Raw genomic sequence first — 17,476 nt, 5'->3', positions numbered from 1 at the left:
GAGGAGCCTAAATCCCATGTGTTCCCCCCAAGAACCATGAGCAAGCTCACAAATTAGATTTATGTATCTATTAGGAGAGTTGAAACTATTCCCGCCTCACCTTATGCAGGAAGCCTCTGGCTGTACTTTGAAGTGCCTCCAGAAATGTTCTAGTGCCTCTTTCTGCACCTCTGCAGTGTTTCCAATTTATTTTTCTGTTTCTTAACAGCCTTCCTCTTCCGTGGCTCCTGTATGCTGTGATTAACAGTTTTGCCCCGGTGACAGTCAGCAGCAATGGTCTGTTCTGTGCGATTGTCCTCCTCTTCATCATGCTGCTCTTCGTCATCCTCTCCATCGCTTTCTGCAAGTGGAGGATGAATAAAATCCTGGGCTTTCTCATGTTTGGGCTTTATTTTGTGTTCCTGATTGTCAGTGTCCTCCTGGAGGACAAAGTGATCCAGTGTCCTGTCTCCATCTAGTGGAAAGTGCTGTTTCTCAAGAAAAAAACCCCAAACATCTATTTATTTAAAAAAAAAAAAAATCAAAATGAAACAGCAAAAAAACACACTGGAAAGCTTCTGTGAGAATAACCCATGGATTTGTGAATTTCCTCTCCCTCAATTTTAAAAGTGAGAAAGAAAGAAAAGGATACAAAGGGTGGATCTCAGAGCTGAAGAATGACCACTGCTGGATGGTGCAGTCACACGCGAAGGGCTGAGTCCAGCTGCGCTGAGGTTTTCTTTGTCTGCTGCAGAACACCCTCGCTGCTCAGTACGGGAGATGCTGCACGCTCGGGGAAACGGTGAAAGCTACTGCTTCTCCAATGCCTGTGGCACGTATCTGCAGACCTATCATTCTCTGTAGTAGTATACACAGACACACAGCGTGCTCAGTTCTTAACACTCTCATCTTCTAAGGGGAATGCTAATATTAACCTTGTGGAGGTACCAGCCCCACACACACCCTGGTATGGCATTTTTCTGATAATCTGCTGAAATTCCTGAGTGGAAAGCATACACTGAGTGTGTGAGTCAGACAGGGAAGAGCTTGCACATCGCTTCATGTAAGTGGATTTGTATGATGTGATTTCAGCAAAGCCAGGGAATTCTTCAGTGTTTTGATCCTCTGCATCACAGGTCTGTAAAGGCAATCAGCAGGATGTTAATGGTGGTTTATTACATCTTGCAAAACTCTTCAGATTCCAGAAACTCTGGCTCTGGCACTGAAGGGGCCATGCTGCCTGTCCATTTTGTAACTGGTGCAGATTTTCATTGCATTCACATGCAAAGACAAGAATGGGGATACTCTTTCTTCTCTAATAGCAACGCAGCAAGCAGAGAGATCATACAACTACTATGTGAACACACCATTTTTTTTAATGCAGCAATACCAACAACAGTACCAATGGCTTTCAGATGCTGTTACCGTTACGAGTTTGCCTTTTCATGCCGGAAGAAAAAGGCTTATTTGCTGATGCATAGTATTTCATACAGAAAATAGAAGTAGTTGTAAAGTGGCAGCCTAATTGCTGAAGTGTTTCACAGGCTGTCTTTCACTATTACTTGGAGTGTAAGGACCTTCACAGCTACATATAGCCATTGCTGGAAGAGATCCCCAGCTGATGTACAAAGTTGGGGCAGCTCATATTTGCTCTTAGAAATCTTGAAACTAGGTAGGAGATACTAACAATTTAAATAGAGTAGAGCTGCAGGAAACCTACATGAAATTTTTTCAGTATTGCTGAAAGTGTGAATGTCTAAAGAAGACCAGGAAGGAGTGAAAATGCAATATCGTTTACTGAAATCCTGAGAGAAGGAGAGGGTCCAAACCTAGAACAAAAATTAAGGAGCGAGAAAGCAACGCAGTGTTCCTCCTTCTTGCAGTTTGAATGATTTAAAAAAAAAAAGATGGGAGGACTGGAATGGGTGTTAAGAAATTATTTCAGATAATCGTTGTTTGTTTGTTCAAGTCTTTTGTGCAGTTGGAGTTCATGAAATTTCAGCGCATTTCTGTAACCTGTTTTGTCATTGTTTTGTATTCATATTGTGCCCACAATGGCAATGCCATGCTTACAGCTGTGTAACAGAAGGCTCGTCACATTTTGTCTTGTCTGTTTTTCCATGTTCCATGCTGTCTGCTTCTCACTCATCCCCTTTGTCCTTTACTGTTTTCCTGTTATATGTGTTTGTATGTAACAGTATCTGGTTAGTGAGTAAGGACTTGACAGAAAACCATGGTAGAGAAAGCAGTAAAAAATACATATTAAAATTTACTAAAATGTTAATATTATGTGATATCATGAAGAAAAAAGTGAGATACTAATGAACAAAACCAAGAAAACTAGGAGTTACAATGCCTGCTACTCATGTTTTGTCCTAAGGTATTAAGTCCTAGGTACATTCAGAATCAGTACTTGATTTTAACCGTACATTTGCAACATCTCTTGCTTCTTAGTGCTTTTTAGTGTAAGCTTCTCTCATTATGAGCAAAAATTCGTCTATTTAAGGCCCTTCATTGCTCCAGAATCCTTACCTGTCTTAACGATAGTGCTGCCCACCTCTTAACATTTGTTTCTAGGGGTGTACACAATGGAAAGGTCGGTATATACACACCTACAGTGCCCTCTACTGACAAGGACAGCACTCTTAAAAAAGCAAATCTATAACGCAAATTCTGAGCTCAAACGAAACAGGTGTCCCAAAATACAAAGCTGACTCCACAGTATAATCTGTCCCAGAGGAGGCACCGAATGCTTTTATTTCTGATGACAGTGATCAAAACGGTGGATCCTTTTCCAAGCGAGAAGAGCGACAGAATGATCTAAAAGAGCATGTGCAGGATCATGATAGATCTGTGTATATGGGCCCTTACAATATATAAAGATGCCCTGATTCACTAGTCTGGTATTTCAAATCAAGAAACAAACCAAGGGCAAGAGTCTCTGTTCAGTAAATGATTCTTTTTTTTTTTTTTTTAATGTCTTCATGGCCAGCATGGTATAACTCCCACAGAATCACAGAATCATTAAGGTTGGAAAAGACTTAAGTCCAACCGTCAACCCAACACCACCATGCCCACTAAACTATGTCTTGAAGTGCCACGTCTACATATTTTTTGAACACTTCCAGTGATGGTGACTCCACCACCTCCCTGGGCAGCCTGTTCCAATGTTTGATTACTCTCTCAGTAAAGAATTTTTTCCTAATATGTAGTCTAAACCTCCCCTGGTGCAACTCCCATTCTATTGCTAGTTACTTGGGAGAAGAGACCAACACCCACCTCACCACAACCCCCTTTCAGGTAGTTGTAGAGAGAGATAACACTGGAAAGGAAAAGACCTCCCCACCTTGAGAGCTGTAAGAGCACTCTGATGCACTCAGCAAACTGAGGGCATGTAGACGGAAAAGAGTAACCAACTGAAAGCCCTACACACCAGGAGTATTTCAGTCCAAAGCTGACATCAACAGCTTGAAGGAAGAATTTTATATGTAGGGCTAAGGGCTTGTATCCTGTAATGGCATTTGTGTACTGTCTTAAAATATTTCTGACTCATTTCTTTCCTATATCTGCTTGCCCCTATCAACATACTCATCTTGGAAGGTATTAAAAGTAATTTTTTCCCCTCAGGACTGAGAAACCTCATGGCTCCCACTGTCTTGCATCTGCTGGGCAGATCATTATTCAAAAGGCTGAATAACTGTGCAGCTGGTGGCAGCTCAGCTCCAGAGGTGATAGGAGATATTTCAGTTGTGTCATGCTTTTTGTGGAGGCTCTCTGTGAAAGCTGGTTATACTTACCAAGGCATCTTTCTATTTAATTGGTGGAGTAAACTCTCTCAGCATGCTCGCACACTGATGTGCTCTTTGATTATAAGGCAACAGCTGTGCTGGTAGAGAAAAGAAAGGAATAGGATGGAGGGAGAAACATGGCCCCTTATCCCATTTGGGAGGAGTCTGAAAATCTTATACTGGAGTGGTGAGAGAATAGGTGAGAGCTGCTGCAACCCAGTGACTGGATGTCCATAAACTGTCCAGCCTCAACACTGCCAAAAATGCACACCACTTGTTAGGACACTCCTATTTTACAATGACAGCAAATTTCTCAGCATAAAGTGTTTCTAAGTGTTCAAAACAGTTTCAGTGTGGGATCTGTGAACATTTCTCAATATCGTACACCTAGAAGTCAAAATTAAATTTCTGTTTTCTTCAGTCAAAATTCTGAATGAACACTGGGGTCTGGTTCCACAAACTGCCCAAATTCTGTAGTGAGTTGGTTGGCCTTGAAGTCTCTTCCACCTGCCTGTATGCCTGTGCTTATTTATTCAATTGACGTTGCTGTCTGCATAATCCTAACTATAAATGAATAATTAATACAGAAATTGGTGTTATGATCAAGATCCTGTTCTAACTGTCTTTTCAGGACAACACCAGGTTGGCAACACAGTAAGATAAGAATGCAACTTCAAGTTAAATAGCCAATGGTCTGTGGCACCATCATATCTGAATGGAACTAATCCTGGACATGATTTTTGGAACAGGTTTCCAGTAGCATTTGAGTAGGATCGTGGGTCAGACTGTAACCTGTTTTAAAGATTTTTTGCACTAAATTCATTGGAACTAAAGAACTTAATGGGGTCCATCAGTAAAACATACCATTGGAGTCCTACAAGTATTTGCTGTTTTCCGCTAAAAAAAAAAAAAAGCTGGCTTCCTTCTGCAGAAGCCACCATGGTTGAATCTGTAGGGTATATGTTATAAAAGTGTGATAAAAAGTGTCATATGAGGATGATCTCCTCCAGAACTGCATGCAGACATGGAGAAATCTTTCAGCAAAGCTCTATGTATTTTAAATTAACTATTATATTGAAAGACAGTGCTTTCTTGTAGTGCAGACAGGCTCTCTGTGTCTGTATGCCTCTGGTTATTTATTCAATTGATGTGGCTGACTGCATAATCTTCATGAAGCATAAAGTACAGTGGGTGACAAAGAAGCTTATCTAGATGTCATTTGATGTTTGTAATGGCAATGAACCTACCGCGTAATTTCCACATATGCTACTCTGAAGTAGTTTATGGTCACTGTCACTCATGGTACTGTTGTGTGTGGATATGAAGGTCCACAAAGCAGTAGGTTAAACATGTGGTTAATCCGAGTACTGTAAAAAAATAGATGCTTAGAAATATTCTTAATGTTTGGGTGTTTTTCAAGGAATTATTTCTCTGCTTGTCTTTTACTTCATTACATATTTTGCGAAAAAGGGGATATACAATTTCTTTTAATTATTCTTCTTTCAGCAGTATTTCCTTAAAATAGCATCTTGTGGTCCATATAACTTATGTTCTGAATCAAATGTGAGTCTGTATCAGATGGATTTATTTAATTTATAACAAAGAAATAATCCCTTCTCCAACAACTGGCCCACTGCAATCCAGAAGGTTTCTGCCATTAACTTGGGCAAAATATAGATTTTTATCTTAGGATCCCGTATTTCATAAATGCACTTGCATTACAAACATTATTGTCCTGGGAGCTATGTAAAAAGAGAAAAATTGCATTCACTTGTATTCTTGGAAACAATTTTACCTCCTGTAAATAACAATGACATAACTAACTGAGAAAGAGGCACGGTTCGTTCCTTTGAGCAGGTGATTCTTGTTTTCCTGATATTCCTGGAAAGTTTGATGCACAAACTTGCAGCTGGAAAAATACCTGCAGAAAGTGGTTTTGAGATTAGCAAATGGTATAGTTTGCACTCAACAGTGTGGAGAAGAGTCCTGCTGCAGCCCTCCAACAGATGTGGGTTTCACTCCTGGTTGATGTTAAAATGATCCTTCTTGGATCTGTTGCCATCAGTTACAGGAATATCAGTATTGAGATACCCATCATTTCCATTGGGACTTCGGAGAGTAACCTCCAGATTGAAGTTACGCAATTCAATGCACCCATCCAATACAGAAGTCGTATAGAGATCACAGCCATGTAGTCAGGACAAGTCATCCTGTAGATCTGCTGTGTGTTGCTAGTTGCTACTACGGCATCTCAGGACTTGTCAGCCTGATTGGGTGCAGCTAGTTTGTGCGTTCCCCTGCCCATGCTCCTGCCTGGCTGGACGTAAGCCATGTCTTCTCCAGAAGCCATGTAATCACATTAGCATGGCGCTGAGCTCATGCTCCCAGCCAGATGCAGGTCAGCCCCTGTCTAGAAGCCACGTAACCAGTTGGAGCATGGGTAGACCAGACACCCAAGTGGCCACATTCCTACATCAGCCATAAGTGGCCCAGGACAAGATTGAATAAGATATCATGTAATTAGAGATTGGTAAATGAACTGTACATTCATGTAGATTTATTGTAAATTCACCACTCATCAAACACAAAACCAATCCAAACAATGAAATTTGTATGCGTTTTTAAAGATCTTGCACTTTACTATTTTTTTTACTTTTATTTTATGTCACATAGTTGTCTTAATGCAAAAAGAAGCCATAAAAAACCCAGAAGACTAGTATGGGGTTTCTAAATAAGGGGATCATTAATTTTAAAGTGAAGAATCCATTTCATGTCTCTGTTTAAGATATAATGTAAAATACTGTCAAATAAATGTACAGTAAAGCAGGATCTGGTTTTGCCTTAGTGAAGCTATGAGTAAGTCAGGGGGAGTTTGCTCATACTCTTGAGCTTCCCTGTGGGACTGTACAAAATGCTGCACACTGCCTTTGCAGCAGGGGCTCAATCCTGCCATACAATGCTTGCAGAGTCAGGCCCAATGAAGCAATTAAATCATCCTGTAACTCTAATGCTTTCTCCCACTGAGATCACACTAGAGGAAGGCCCTAATATTTAAGTAAGTTTGTAAGAGATGAGTTACTTCTGTCACATCTGTTTTATAAAAGAGTTAAAAGTTTTCAGGGTCAGGCTGTCCAATAGAAATCAACCATTTCTTTTAATCCCCCATCAAAATTAAGTAATGCCAAAGGGATTTCACTTGGTTTTGTGTTCATTTCCGTCCTCAAGAAATCTGTTACACGGTTTTAATTTTGCAATCCTGACTCTGGGCAGTTGACTCACATGAGTAGAAATTAATTCTCTCACTTAAGATGGCAAGATCAGGCCATTTTATTGTCATGTGAAAATAATAGTAGCATGTTATAACTGACAATCAGATGCTATTTTTGTAATAAAGCTTTTTTAGCTTGTTTGTTTCACTTTGTAGTTTTCATACTCTTCCATCTCTCATTTTCAATTTATTGTAGGAAAAATGTGAAGAAGTCCCCCATCTTACTCATTTCAAACGTAAAAAAAATACATTGCCATGGAAACTAGTCCAGGCAACCCCCTGAAAATTCCAGTTTTTCTCATGTGTTTATGTGAATGGATCATTATTCACTAGATGAAACTCTTGTATCTCTGAATTAGTATATTCTCTGTGAATATGAGTTTGTATATAGTATGAAAGTTACCTTTATTTGTACATAGGCTCTCGGAAATAATCCCTGCTATCAAAGGTCCTACTTCACTGTATCTACAGAATGTTTCACTGTGGCGTGTACACTTTCTCACCTTATGATATCAATGCAGAGCTCTTCATATAAATCACTTTATGTAATTGAGTTGTCTAAGTGTGAATAACAATAACAACAATAAATAGTAATAAAAAGACTTAACAGTATGTCATTTTGCTCAATATCTTCTTTCTTAATTGTCTTGGACTTGATATGGCTCTGAAAATAGTGTTTTAACTACCTGCTCTGGGTTGAGTGATAATTTGCAGTGCTAGTCTTCATCATCAGTGTTCAAGCAGCACTAACTGCCTCTTGCCGTGTCACTGTGCCACCTGCTGTGCATACACAGAGTTAGGAAAACATCTGTGTTCCAGTGAGCTTAAAATTCAGTTACACAGGAATTTTTTGTCTACAGCCCAGTGTGAATCCACCAGACAACAACTTCTTTCCAACCCAAAGATGCTATTATTCTATGATTCCTAGAGCTGTGTATGTCTGGAGCCCTGTGGTCCCTTTTGGGTCAAGTTCCCCTATATTTCTTTACTGACACATTTGCTCAGAGGTTGTTTTGAGTGCCATTCTTCAGTTTGACACCTTCTTGTTAAATCTTCAGGCTGCACAGTCTGTCATCCTTGCAAGCTAGGATGTTTGGATTTTTAGTCTGTCATTGGGTGAATGATACTTTCAAACAAAAGAATGATCTTCAATAAATAACAGCAAAAGAAATTGAGTAATGTGAAAAATTTCCCATCATCAACCAAACTTTCCATATTGGAGGTTTAACATTTTAGATTTTGAAGATTTTAAAGAAACAACAAAAGAAATTTGAAAATAGATTAAGAGTTGAGAATGGCGATTGTCCTGAGACATTCATACCTGCCAAATGGGAAAAACAACAAGGTCAAGAACATCCTACAAAAAACAAAGTCGTGTATGCTGCAAGTCACAGAGATACCTGTGGGATGCTTTGAAATTTAAGTTTGAGATGAAGAGTTTGAAAGAAAGACTGTGTTAGGCTTTATCTGAGAAGTGAATATGCATACACACATAAACACACACAGAGGCATTCACAGCTGTGCTGTATGGGAGTGTGTTGTTTTACCCCACTGCTTGGTAACTTTTGATCCCTGCCTCAAATTCAGCCACTTTTGAAAGGAAGTACGGTGTTTAAAATCCTTCATTACTACAGCAAGCCTTGATGATATGTGACTGGTGTGAGCAGGGGAAGGAGAAAAATATATTAAATATCCTCCTTAATGCTGTCTGGGGTAATGGTGGCAAGGAAACTTGCCACATGTTTCTGCTTCCACAAGCAAGTACTTTGAATCATAGAATCATAGAATCATAGAATCATAGAACAGTTTGAGTTGGAAGGGACCTTTAAAGGCCATCTAATCCAACCCCCCTGTGATGAGCAGGGACATCTTCAACTAGATCAGCTTTCACAGAGCCCCATCCAACCTGACCTGGAATGTTTCCAAGGATGGGGCATCTACCATCTCTCTGGGAAACCTGTGCCAGTGGTTCACCACCCTTATTGTGGAAAATTTCTTCCTTATATTTAGCCTAAATCTACCCTTTCTTAGTTTAAAACTGTTACCCCTTGTGCTATCACTACAGTCCCTACTAAAACGTCTGTCCTCATCTTTCCTATGAGCCCCCTTTAATTACTGGAAGGCTGCAATGAGGTGTCCCTGAAGCCTTCTCTTCTCCTGGATGAACAACCCCAACTCTCTCAGCCTGTCCTCATAGGAGAGGTGTTCCATCCCTCTGATCATTTTTGTGGCCCTCCTCTGGACCCGCTCCAATAGGTCCATGTGTTCTGTGTGCTGAGGGCTCCAGAGCTGGATGCAGTACTCCAGGTGGGTTCTCACAAGAGCAGAGTAGAGGGGCAGAATCATCTCCCTTGACCTGCTGGCCACACTGCTTTGGATGCAGCCCAGGAAGAGCAGTAGTGGGCAATAGCCTGAGGGCCACACCAGGCTAGGAAGTTTCCTGGTGATGTCCTTAACCTGGGCCCCAGGGAGGCAGCAGTTTTCCCTAAGAGGAGGGTCTGACGCTCTGTTCCCCTCAGAAGGGAGTCACCTACAACTATAACCCGTCTTTTCTTCCTCGTCGGGGTGGTCGTGATACAGAGGGTAGGCCTTTCTGACCTTGGCAGCACCTCTCGTGTAGCTGGATCGTCGTCCACTTCATTCATGGGTTGGTCTTCCACATCCAGAGCCTCATACCTGTTGTATGAGGCCCCTGGGAAGAGACAAGGTGGGCAAGGGAGGGGCTTGCCTGCTGCACCAAGCATGGACTTGCCTCCATTCACTCCTTCCCTTTAAGCTACTGCCTTCAGCCTGGCAGAGGGAGGATACAAGGATGCCCTTGATCTTGGGTTTTCCTGGTGCCTGTTTCTGTCTCAGGGAGGGCAGAGCACGGTTCCACCAGTCCATCTCTTTCTCAGACTCCCTGATGCTCCTTAACCTTTCTACCCCCTGTTGTAGCTCCGCCCCCAGGTTGAGCAGATCATCCACCCTGTCACACCTCACACAGCTGCTCTCCCTGCTCCCATCCATTACCAGTGAGAGGCTCTGGCACTCCCTGCAGCCTGAGGCCTGGATGGCTGTGTGTATCCATGGGAGCTCTGTCTGGGTTGCCACATCCATTCAGGTGAGCGCAGAGGACATGGCTTTCAGCCATGTGGCTACCATAGCTGAGCTCCTCTGAGAGGGTGAGCGCGAACTGCTGCGCCACGCCGTGGCTGACGTGCCAGGCTGTTTGCCCGCTCTGTTGGCAGTGCTCCTGGTGGCTGGCGCTCCCCAGGCTGCCTTTTATTGGTGTGGGGCTGGGCCGCCATTGCTCTGGCAACACCCAGGCCTCATCAGTGTCTCCAGCAGGAGCTGCCTTATCTGTAGTGCCTGAAAAAACAAACCTCTGTTCTTTCAGTATCACTTTTTCATTTACAAGTAGTTATATTTGGGATGTTTATTGACAAAGAGAAAAGCAACATGTGTTAAAACTGAGTATTTGATCCCTCCCCTGGGAAGACTTCAGAGCTTCCCTTTAAAACAGGGAATTCCCTTCCTGTCAACATACCTCTCAGAGAAACAAGTATTTGTGCCAGATACTTGCAAAAGGTACAGAGAGATAGACTGCAGATTACAACCCTAAAGAGATGTTTTAATCATCCCTTAATCTCCTATTTATGCAAATTTCTTCATCACAGTTTGGATAACATACATTTGTTGTGGGCAAAGGTTTTTTTGGGCAGGGTGATGAGGTACCAGTGATTAGTCTGTAAAACTACAGTAATGCCTCTGAGTCCTCAAACCCCAACCAAACCATTTCTTGCATGCTGAATATGAGAGTCATAGGCAGAGAAGTTACCAGCATCCCCGAAGTTAAAGAGCACCAAACTGGATGTTTAAGCAACAGATTGGCAAGGATCTTTGAATGAACAAGAGGCGTCCCACAACGCTTTGAGTTACCTGCAACCACTTTTCAGATGTCCACCAGCAAGGACGAGTGAATACCAGCCCTCCACTACAACTTTCCCCTAAATGCTGCCATAAATATGTGAAATGGTTCACATTGCTGGTTCCTTGGTAATGGAGGATTGCCTGCAGTGGGGCTGGGTTAGAGATGAAGAGGAGGTTTGGCTTGCTGTTTGAGGCAGAGAAGGAGGTGGGTGTGGGGGTATGTTTTTGTGTGCTATCTTGCTAGGGAAAATACGCCACTTCACTGGACCTTGAGTTTGATGTTGTATTCCAGAGAGCAGGGCAGGAGGGGAAGACTATGAGGAAAACGGATAAGAAAGTTATCAGTTACAATTTACATCTAAAAGGACACTTAATAGACTGCTTTCCTTCTTGTCTCTCTGCAGCCCAGTGTAACTGTATTGTAAAATGAAGAAATGGTTTTGTGCACTGTTTCAATTTGGTGCCAGTGAAAAAAGCACTGCTCTCCTCCCCACCCTTCCCCACCCACCCAGCTTATTACCTATTCTTGGTTGATAACTAGGGTGAAGGAAAAGCGAAACTACTCCCAGAACTTTCTAAGCCCCTGTGAAGGTCTAGACCTACTCTTGTCATCATGTACTGCCTGCCTACCTTGATAATGTGCCGTATTGCAGGTCAGAATTTGCCTCCCATGGCAATGGCCAACTGCTTTTTCTTGACTAAAGGATTGTAGCCTGATCCATTGTACCTCCAAGATACTGCTAGCCAAAACTACCTTGTCGTGGTTTAGCCCCAGCCGGCAACTAAGCCCCACGCAGCCGCTTGCTCACTCCCCCACGATGGGACGGGGGAGAGAATCAGAAGAGTAAAAGTGAGGAAAGTCATGATTTGAGATAAAGACAGTTTAACAAGTAAAGCAAAAGCTGCACATGCAAGCAAAGCAAAACAAGGAATTCATTCACCGCTCCCCATGGGCAGGCAGGTGTTCAGCCATCTTCAGGGAAGCAGGACTCGATCACGCATAATGGTTTCTTGCGAAGACAGATGCCATCACTCCGAACATCCCTCCACCCCTTCCTTCTTCTTTGTCCCAGCTTTATATACTGACCAGGACGTCATATGGTATGGAATATCCCTTTGGCCAGCCTGGGTCAGCTGTCCTGGCTGTGTCCCCTCCCAGCTCCCCGTGCACCCTCAGCCTGCTCGCTGGCAGCCCAGCACAAGGAGCTGGACTGTCCTTGACTGCTCAGCAATAACTGAAAACATCATCACGTTATCAACATTTTCTCATCCCAAATCCAAAACATAGCCTCACACGAGCTTCTGTGAAGAAAGTTAACTCTGCTCTGGATGAAACCAGGACATAGCTCTAACGAGCTTCACTTATGTATCTCACAAGACTATTCAAGAAAAAAGAGTTTGAGTATTGGAAACATTAGCTCCTTCCAGGCTAATGTGATGTATTGTTCAGCTTTTGTGCTTCTGTCAAAAGTGTCAGCAAACCCATTTTCTGTTACATTTTACAGACTATTTTTAAAAAATCGTTACCTAAAATCCAGTTTACTCCCCACTCAGAACAATGTTTTTCAGCATAGCTCTTACCAGAAACTGACTGATAAGCAGAAATTCTTTAAGGTTCATTATTGTTAATAGACAATTTTTCCCAAAAAATTGAGTTTCCTGGACGACATATCTCCAACACCACCACCACCACCACCTGTCCTGCTAAAAACCTGTTTAAAACCTGACAGGGTGTTGTCCTGAGAAAGGCAGGGGCACACATGGTGGAGCCAAACCAGCCCTGTCCTCTGCCCTGATTTTACTGCCCTGGGCCCTCCTCATTGCTGTCTTCTTTGCTCCCCACACTGCTCAGCATTCAAAATAAATGCTGTCACAAGGACTGCCCCAGCAAGTGGAGGCAGGCAGAGCCTAAAGGACTCAGGCCCTTTTTATCCCTCATAATGCTCGGGCAGTGGCAAGGACCCCCATCTAAGAAGTAAATCCACAGCCCTGGCTAAACAGGCATGAAACAGACTTGGTGTAACTTAGGTTCTTTGCTTGAAGTTTTATTTTATTTATTCCTGGGATTTTCACCCTTTTTCATCTTAATTAGTATCTCAGTAGGCCACTTGTGCTTTTGTAATCTATCACAGCCCTGAGAAGAAGTGTGGGTTTTGCTTACAGTTGGGCTGATGCCAACGCAACACTCCTTCAGATACGTTGCAGGCATTGCCATCCTCCAGGCAAAGTCAGTTTTCCCCAGCTGGCAGAACAACTGATGCTACTTTTAGCTATCTTTGATATCGTTTGGCAGCTGAAAGTACAGTGGCGAGGGTTAGCGCTGCAGGTACCACCAGGGATCATGGAAGGAGCAGAGAGCAGCTGGCATAAGCAGGGCATCCTCAGTCGTTTCACAGTGGGTTTGTGCCAAAGTCTGGATACCAGCAGAAAGGTGACAGTATGTACATGCACCCACTGCTTCAGCTGCCCTGGTGAGCTCTACCACTCCTGGCTTACAGAAGGGAAATAGAAACAATTTATTGGCCTAATGGTACTTTGGGACCTGCTCCAGCTTGTCTAGAGCAGCTGAAGTCACAGATCCCAACACGCAGGCCTTCTGAGCAAAGGTGGAAGTATTTGCTGTGGGATAAGATAAATGCAATCTGCTTTCTGATCCCAAAATTGCAAACAAAACCAATGCCATGGAGCTCAGCTATTTGGAATATTTTTAATAGTGAAAATGTATGTTTGTTTCCATCAGGATTACAAAATAAGTATTAAAAATATTTCTGTGCTTTATCATATTTAGTGTCCTGGTAAGCCTTGCCCTCATGAAACAATGTCCCTTTAATTTACCCCCTCCCCCGGTCTCCCATGACATAAATGAAATAGAACATGCTGTAGTTACAGAATGTTTGACAACTTGTTCCACACGCACTGCTGGAATATATCTTAAGCTGTAATTTTCAGGCATTCAGTGTTTATGCATTGCTTCCCATGTATTATCTTAATTGGACTGCTGTAAACCTAAATGTTTTCCTGGTCTTGCGTACCTATTTTTTTTAACCTGTGAGTAGTAGCACAGTGAGTTCCTGAGGTTACAGCTCCTCATCTGTTTATGTCCTGCAGCCTATGAAATGGTTAATTATTTGTTTTGTTCTACTGAAAGTCATCCTGCAAAGATGCTCATCTTTATGAGATGTGACCATTTGCTTTAGGGCAAAGCCCTCCTCTGGCATAGGGTGTCCATTCTCTCTGGACTGTGACAAGAAGAGATACAGAAACTATGGGAGAGGAAAACTTCGTTCCCTTGCATTGACAGGCCCTGTTAACATCTTTCTGCCCTCAGACCCTACTAACTGGGGTGTGGTAGATAACACAGAATGAAAATCTAGCAGAACAAACACATGTGTTTTACATGTGCATTATTAGGCTGAGATAGTTTTTACACCTTAAAAATAAAATGCTGCTGGAAACCATTGGATATTTCATTTTTCAGTGCAACATATGCTCAATAACAGAGCTCCCTCTACTAAAATAGGTTTGAGGTAGGTGATATCTCTTGGCTACAGCATTCCTGCTATCGACTTCTCTTTAATCTGATACACACACTCTAGCGTGCATTTCAGCTTTCTATTCACAGCAGCAAGAACCTGTGGTTCACACGAGGAACGGTGATCTCTTATCCCTGAGACACCTACCTAGAGCAGTACATTGTGCATTTCCATAATTGCCAGTCTTTTTATATGACTGCATCTGAAGGAAGCTATTTTTGTCATGGCTTAACAATGTTCAGACCTTGAGGCTGAAAAAGGGCCGCGAGTTCCCCGAACTGTGGGACATAATCTGGGTCAAAGGCAATAGTGGGAATCATAGAACTCACAGCAGTGGAGGAAAAAATACCCTTTGAGTATCTCTGAAGAATAATCTGTTCACTTTTACTTTCAGTGCCTTTGTCTGGAGGACAATGGGGAAAAGTTCAGGAAGGAGACCTCAATGATGGGGTTCTCTAAAGCCCTCAGATCAAAGACACAGACAGCACAGCTCTGCTGCTTGAGCGATGATCATCCCATACTTACAAATGGAAGAGGTCAGGGAGAGAATACAAAAGGGAGAGAGATGTACGACAGGAAAGAAAGGAGAGACAGAAGGCATTTCCATTTCTTCATGACACAGTCCCTTGTCTTTTTTCCATCAGGTCTACAGTTCTTTATCTGCTTTAATTTTGTAGTTCAACCTGAGTTAACTCTCAAGCTAGCTTGTTTCACCATCTAAACAGCCTCTACAGGCCTGGTCTTACTCTTAGTGGTAGCAAAATCTCCACTGGCTTCAAAGTGGGAATGTAGTAGATGCAAGAAGAGTGAGTCTAAAGGAGTGACTTTGAGTCTTTGTTATTGGACTGCTGCTTTCAGAAATTGTATCAAGAGAACTGAAAGCAAGATAAATCCATTAGTGAAGACAAAAGATTAAAAACATACACAGTTGAGGACAATTTGTGCAGTACTTTTTCATGAGCCAAAGGGCTGGGGAGACAGTACATTGAGTTTAAATTCATTGTATTGTGGTAGGCAAAAAAAAAAGATAAAATGCATCCTGTGGAACAGCAATTGCTGGTTTTAGACAATTACCTCAGTCTTGCAAGGTGTAATGAAGAAATATCCTGAAAGTGTGAAGTCTACTGCAGAAAAAATAATAGGGGATCAATAACAAACACATTACCCAAATATCTCAGTTGTCCCTGTTTCCTTTAAAAATCTGATCTGGTTGCCTTAGGAAACATGGCAGGATGCCTTCCCCTATGCCTCTCCCAGTCAGGACTTTTTCTTGTATTTTACTCATTGGCTAGTTTCACTCAGATTTGACAGAAAGGTGAACATCTCAAAGGCAATCCAGTTCCTATGAGCTTCATGGAAGCAGCCACCTTAGTGCGGAGGAAATAGTTGCCATCCAGTGCCTCTGTTTAAAAAGAGGTGAATGATCTGCATTAGAGATAGAGGACTCATGGGAGGGATAGCCAGAGATAAATACCTCAATGACATGAAGACTCTCAATTTGTGTGTAAGGCAGAGAACTGTAGTAAGTCCAACTTCATCAGTTAGTGGAGCTCCACGCATCCTTTGCTTTCCTTGGCTGGCTGGCTTTTATAGTGACTAAAGCCTCTTCTGTAGCAGCAGTCCTGCAAGTAGGATATGGGTTTATGGAAACTGTGGGGCATTGGAGTGTGTGGGTCTGAAGACACAGGTTGCCTGCTACAAGCTCCTGCCAAGAGTCCCCAGCTGGTGGCTGAGGCAGGTGCCACCCTGATGGCAGTGCAGGGGGAGGAGGACTGCTAGTTATCCCAAGTAGTTGTTCCCCAGCAGGGCTAACAGTTTGTCAGTGCTAAGCACAAAATCAGTCTCCTGAGAGGAAGAAATGTGAGAACTTCTGAACAAGAAAAACCCAACCTGCATATCATGCTCCATTGCAATAGGGTAACATTTGGGCCGTTGCTCTACATGTGTTACACCACGTACATCTCTGAGGTGTATCCTCGTTGAGTATGTTGTGGAGGTTTTTAATCACCATCAAAGGCTAACATTTGTCAGAGACCTTTATTTGCTTAACATGACAAGTTTTTTCACCTGCATGGACTGAGCAACTTCTTATATTTTAGAAAGTATTTCCACACTCTTTATTAAAAAGGCTATAGGGATTATATTAAGAAGAAAATTTGACGTCTGATTTCTCCTGTCGAGGATATCTGAAAGGAAACATGCAGAAAGAAAGGTGACCTTTGTATCTGGGTTGCAGGCCTATTACTGATGGATGTTGACATTTTTGTAAAGTCTTCTTTCTTGGAAGGATGCCTATTGGATTAACTCCTAGCCTTCTGATTAAAGTAGAGCTAAGCATGTTCTGAGGGAGAAAAAAGATGAATTCTCTCTCTCTCTAGTGATTAACTTCAACAGAAATGTGCAGTAATCTGCCAGTACCCTTGGTTTTCTTACAGATCTCTAGCAACAAAACAATTAGTCTCAAAAGATGTTTTTTATCACAGCCTGAGGTTCCACTCCAGTGCTGATTGAAAGCAGGAGAATCCTTGTAACAGGTCTCCCCCCAGCATCCACTGAGCAATGGCCTGATGAGTTTGCATCATAAACCCTCACCCACTGAGTTTTTATTTTGTTTTAAAGCCCAACACCCCTTGCAGCAGAATGAGTAATCTAGCTCACAGTGAATCTATCTGGCATGCCATCAACAAGATGGATTTTGACAATAGTGGCAACATGACAAATGTAGCCCAAATAGAGAGACTTCCTGTTTCCTAACTTGCCCCAGCAAAGCCTAATAGAATTTTCAGATTCTTCTCCATGATTCTGCTACTGGTAAAACTGATGTCATGGGTACCACCTCGCAATGGAGGAAAGGTAAGAACACCAGTAACACTTAAAACCAGACACCCTCAACACTTTTAAGGTAAAAATTACCACCACCTAGAAGAACAAAATAATGTCAATGGTGGTCTGGAAATTGTTGCTAGACCCAGCTAACCTCACAAACTATATCTTAG

General features: G+C 42.4%; 1 protein-coding gene across 2 annotated transcripts in view; it reads left to right on the top strand.

Moving 5' to 3' along the window:
• The window catches only part of SLC24A2 (solute carrier family 24 member 2), a gene marked incomplete at its 5' end in the record, with an annotated part of 113,253 nt that extends 112,484 nt beyond the window's left edge, over positions 1–769 (top strand). For both annotated transcript variants that reach the window (XM_082013797.1, XM_082013796.1), the window contains one exon: positions 209–769. In XM_082013797.1, the coding sequence (XP_081869923.1) occupies positions 209–458 (250 nt within the window). In that variant the 3' untranslated portion in view covers positions 459–769. The remainder of the gene's footprint in view (positions 1–208) is intronic.
• Positions 770–17,476: the final 16,707 nt, after the last annotated feature.

Source organism: Phaethon aethereus, assembly GCF_964289735.1.
Source record: "Phaethon aethereus genome assembly, chromosome: Z".
Lineage (NCBI taxonomy): Eukaryota > Metazoa > Chordata > Aves > Phaethontiformes > Phaethontidae > Phaethon > Phaethon aethereus.
Note: the sequence above shows the minus strand (reverse complement) of the source record. Positions and strands in the feature narration are given on the sequence as shown.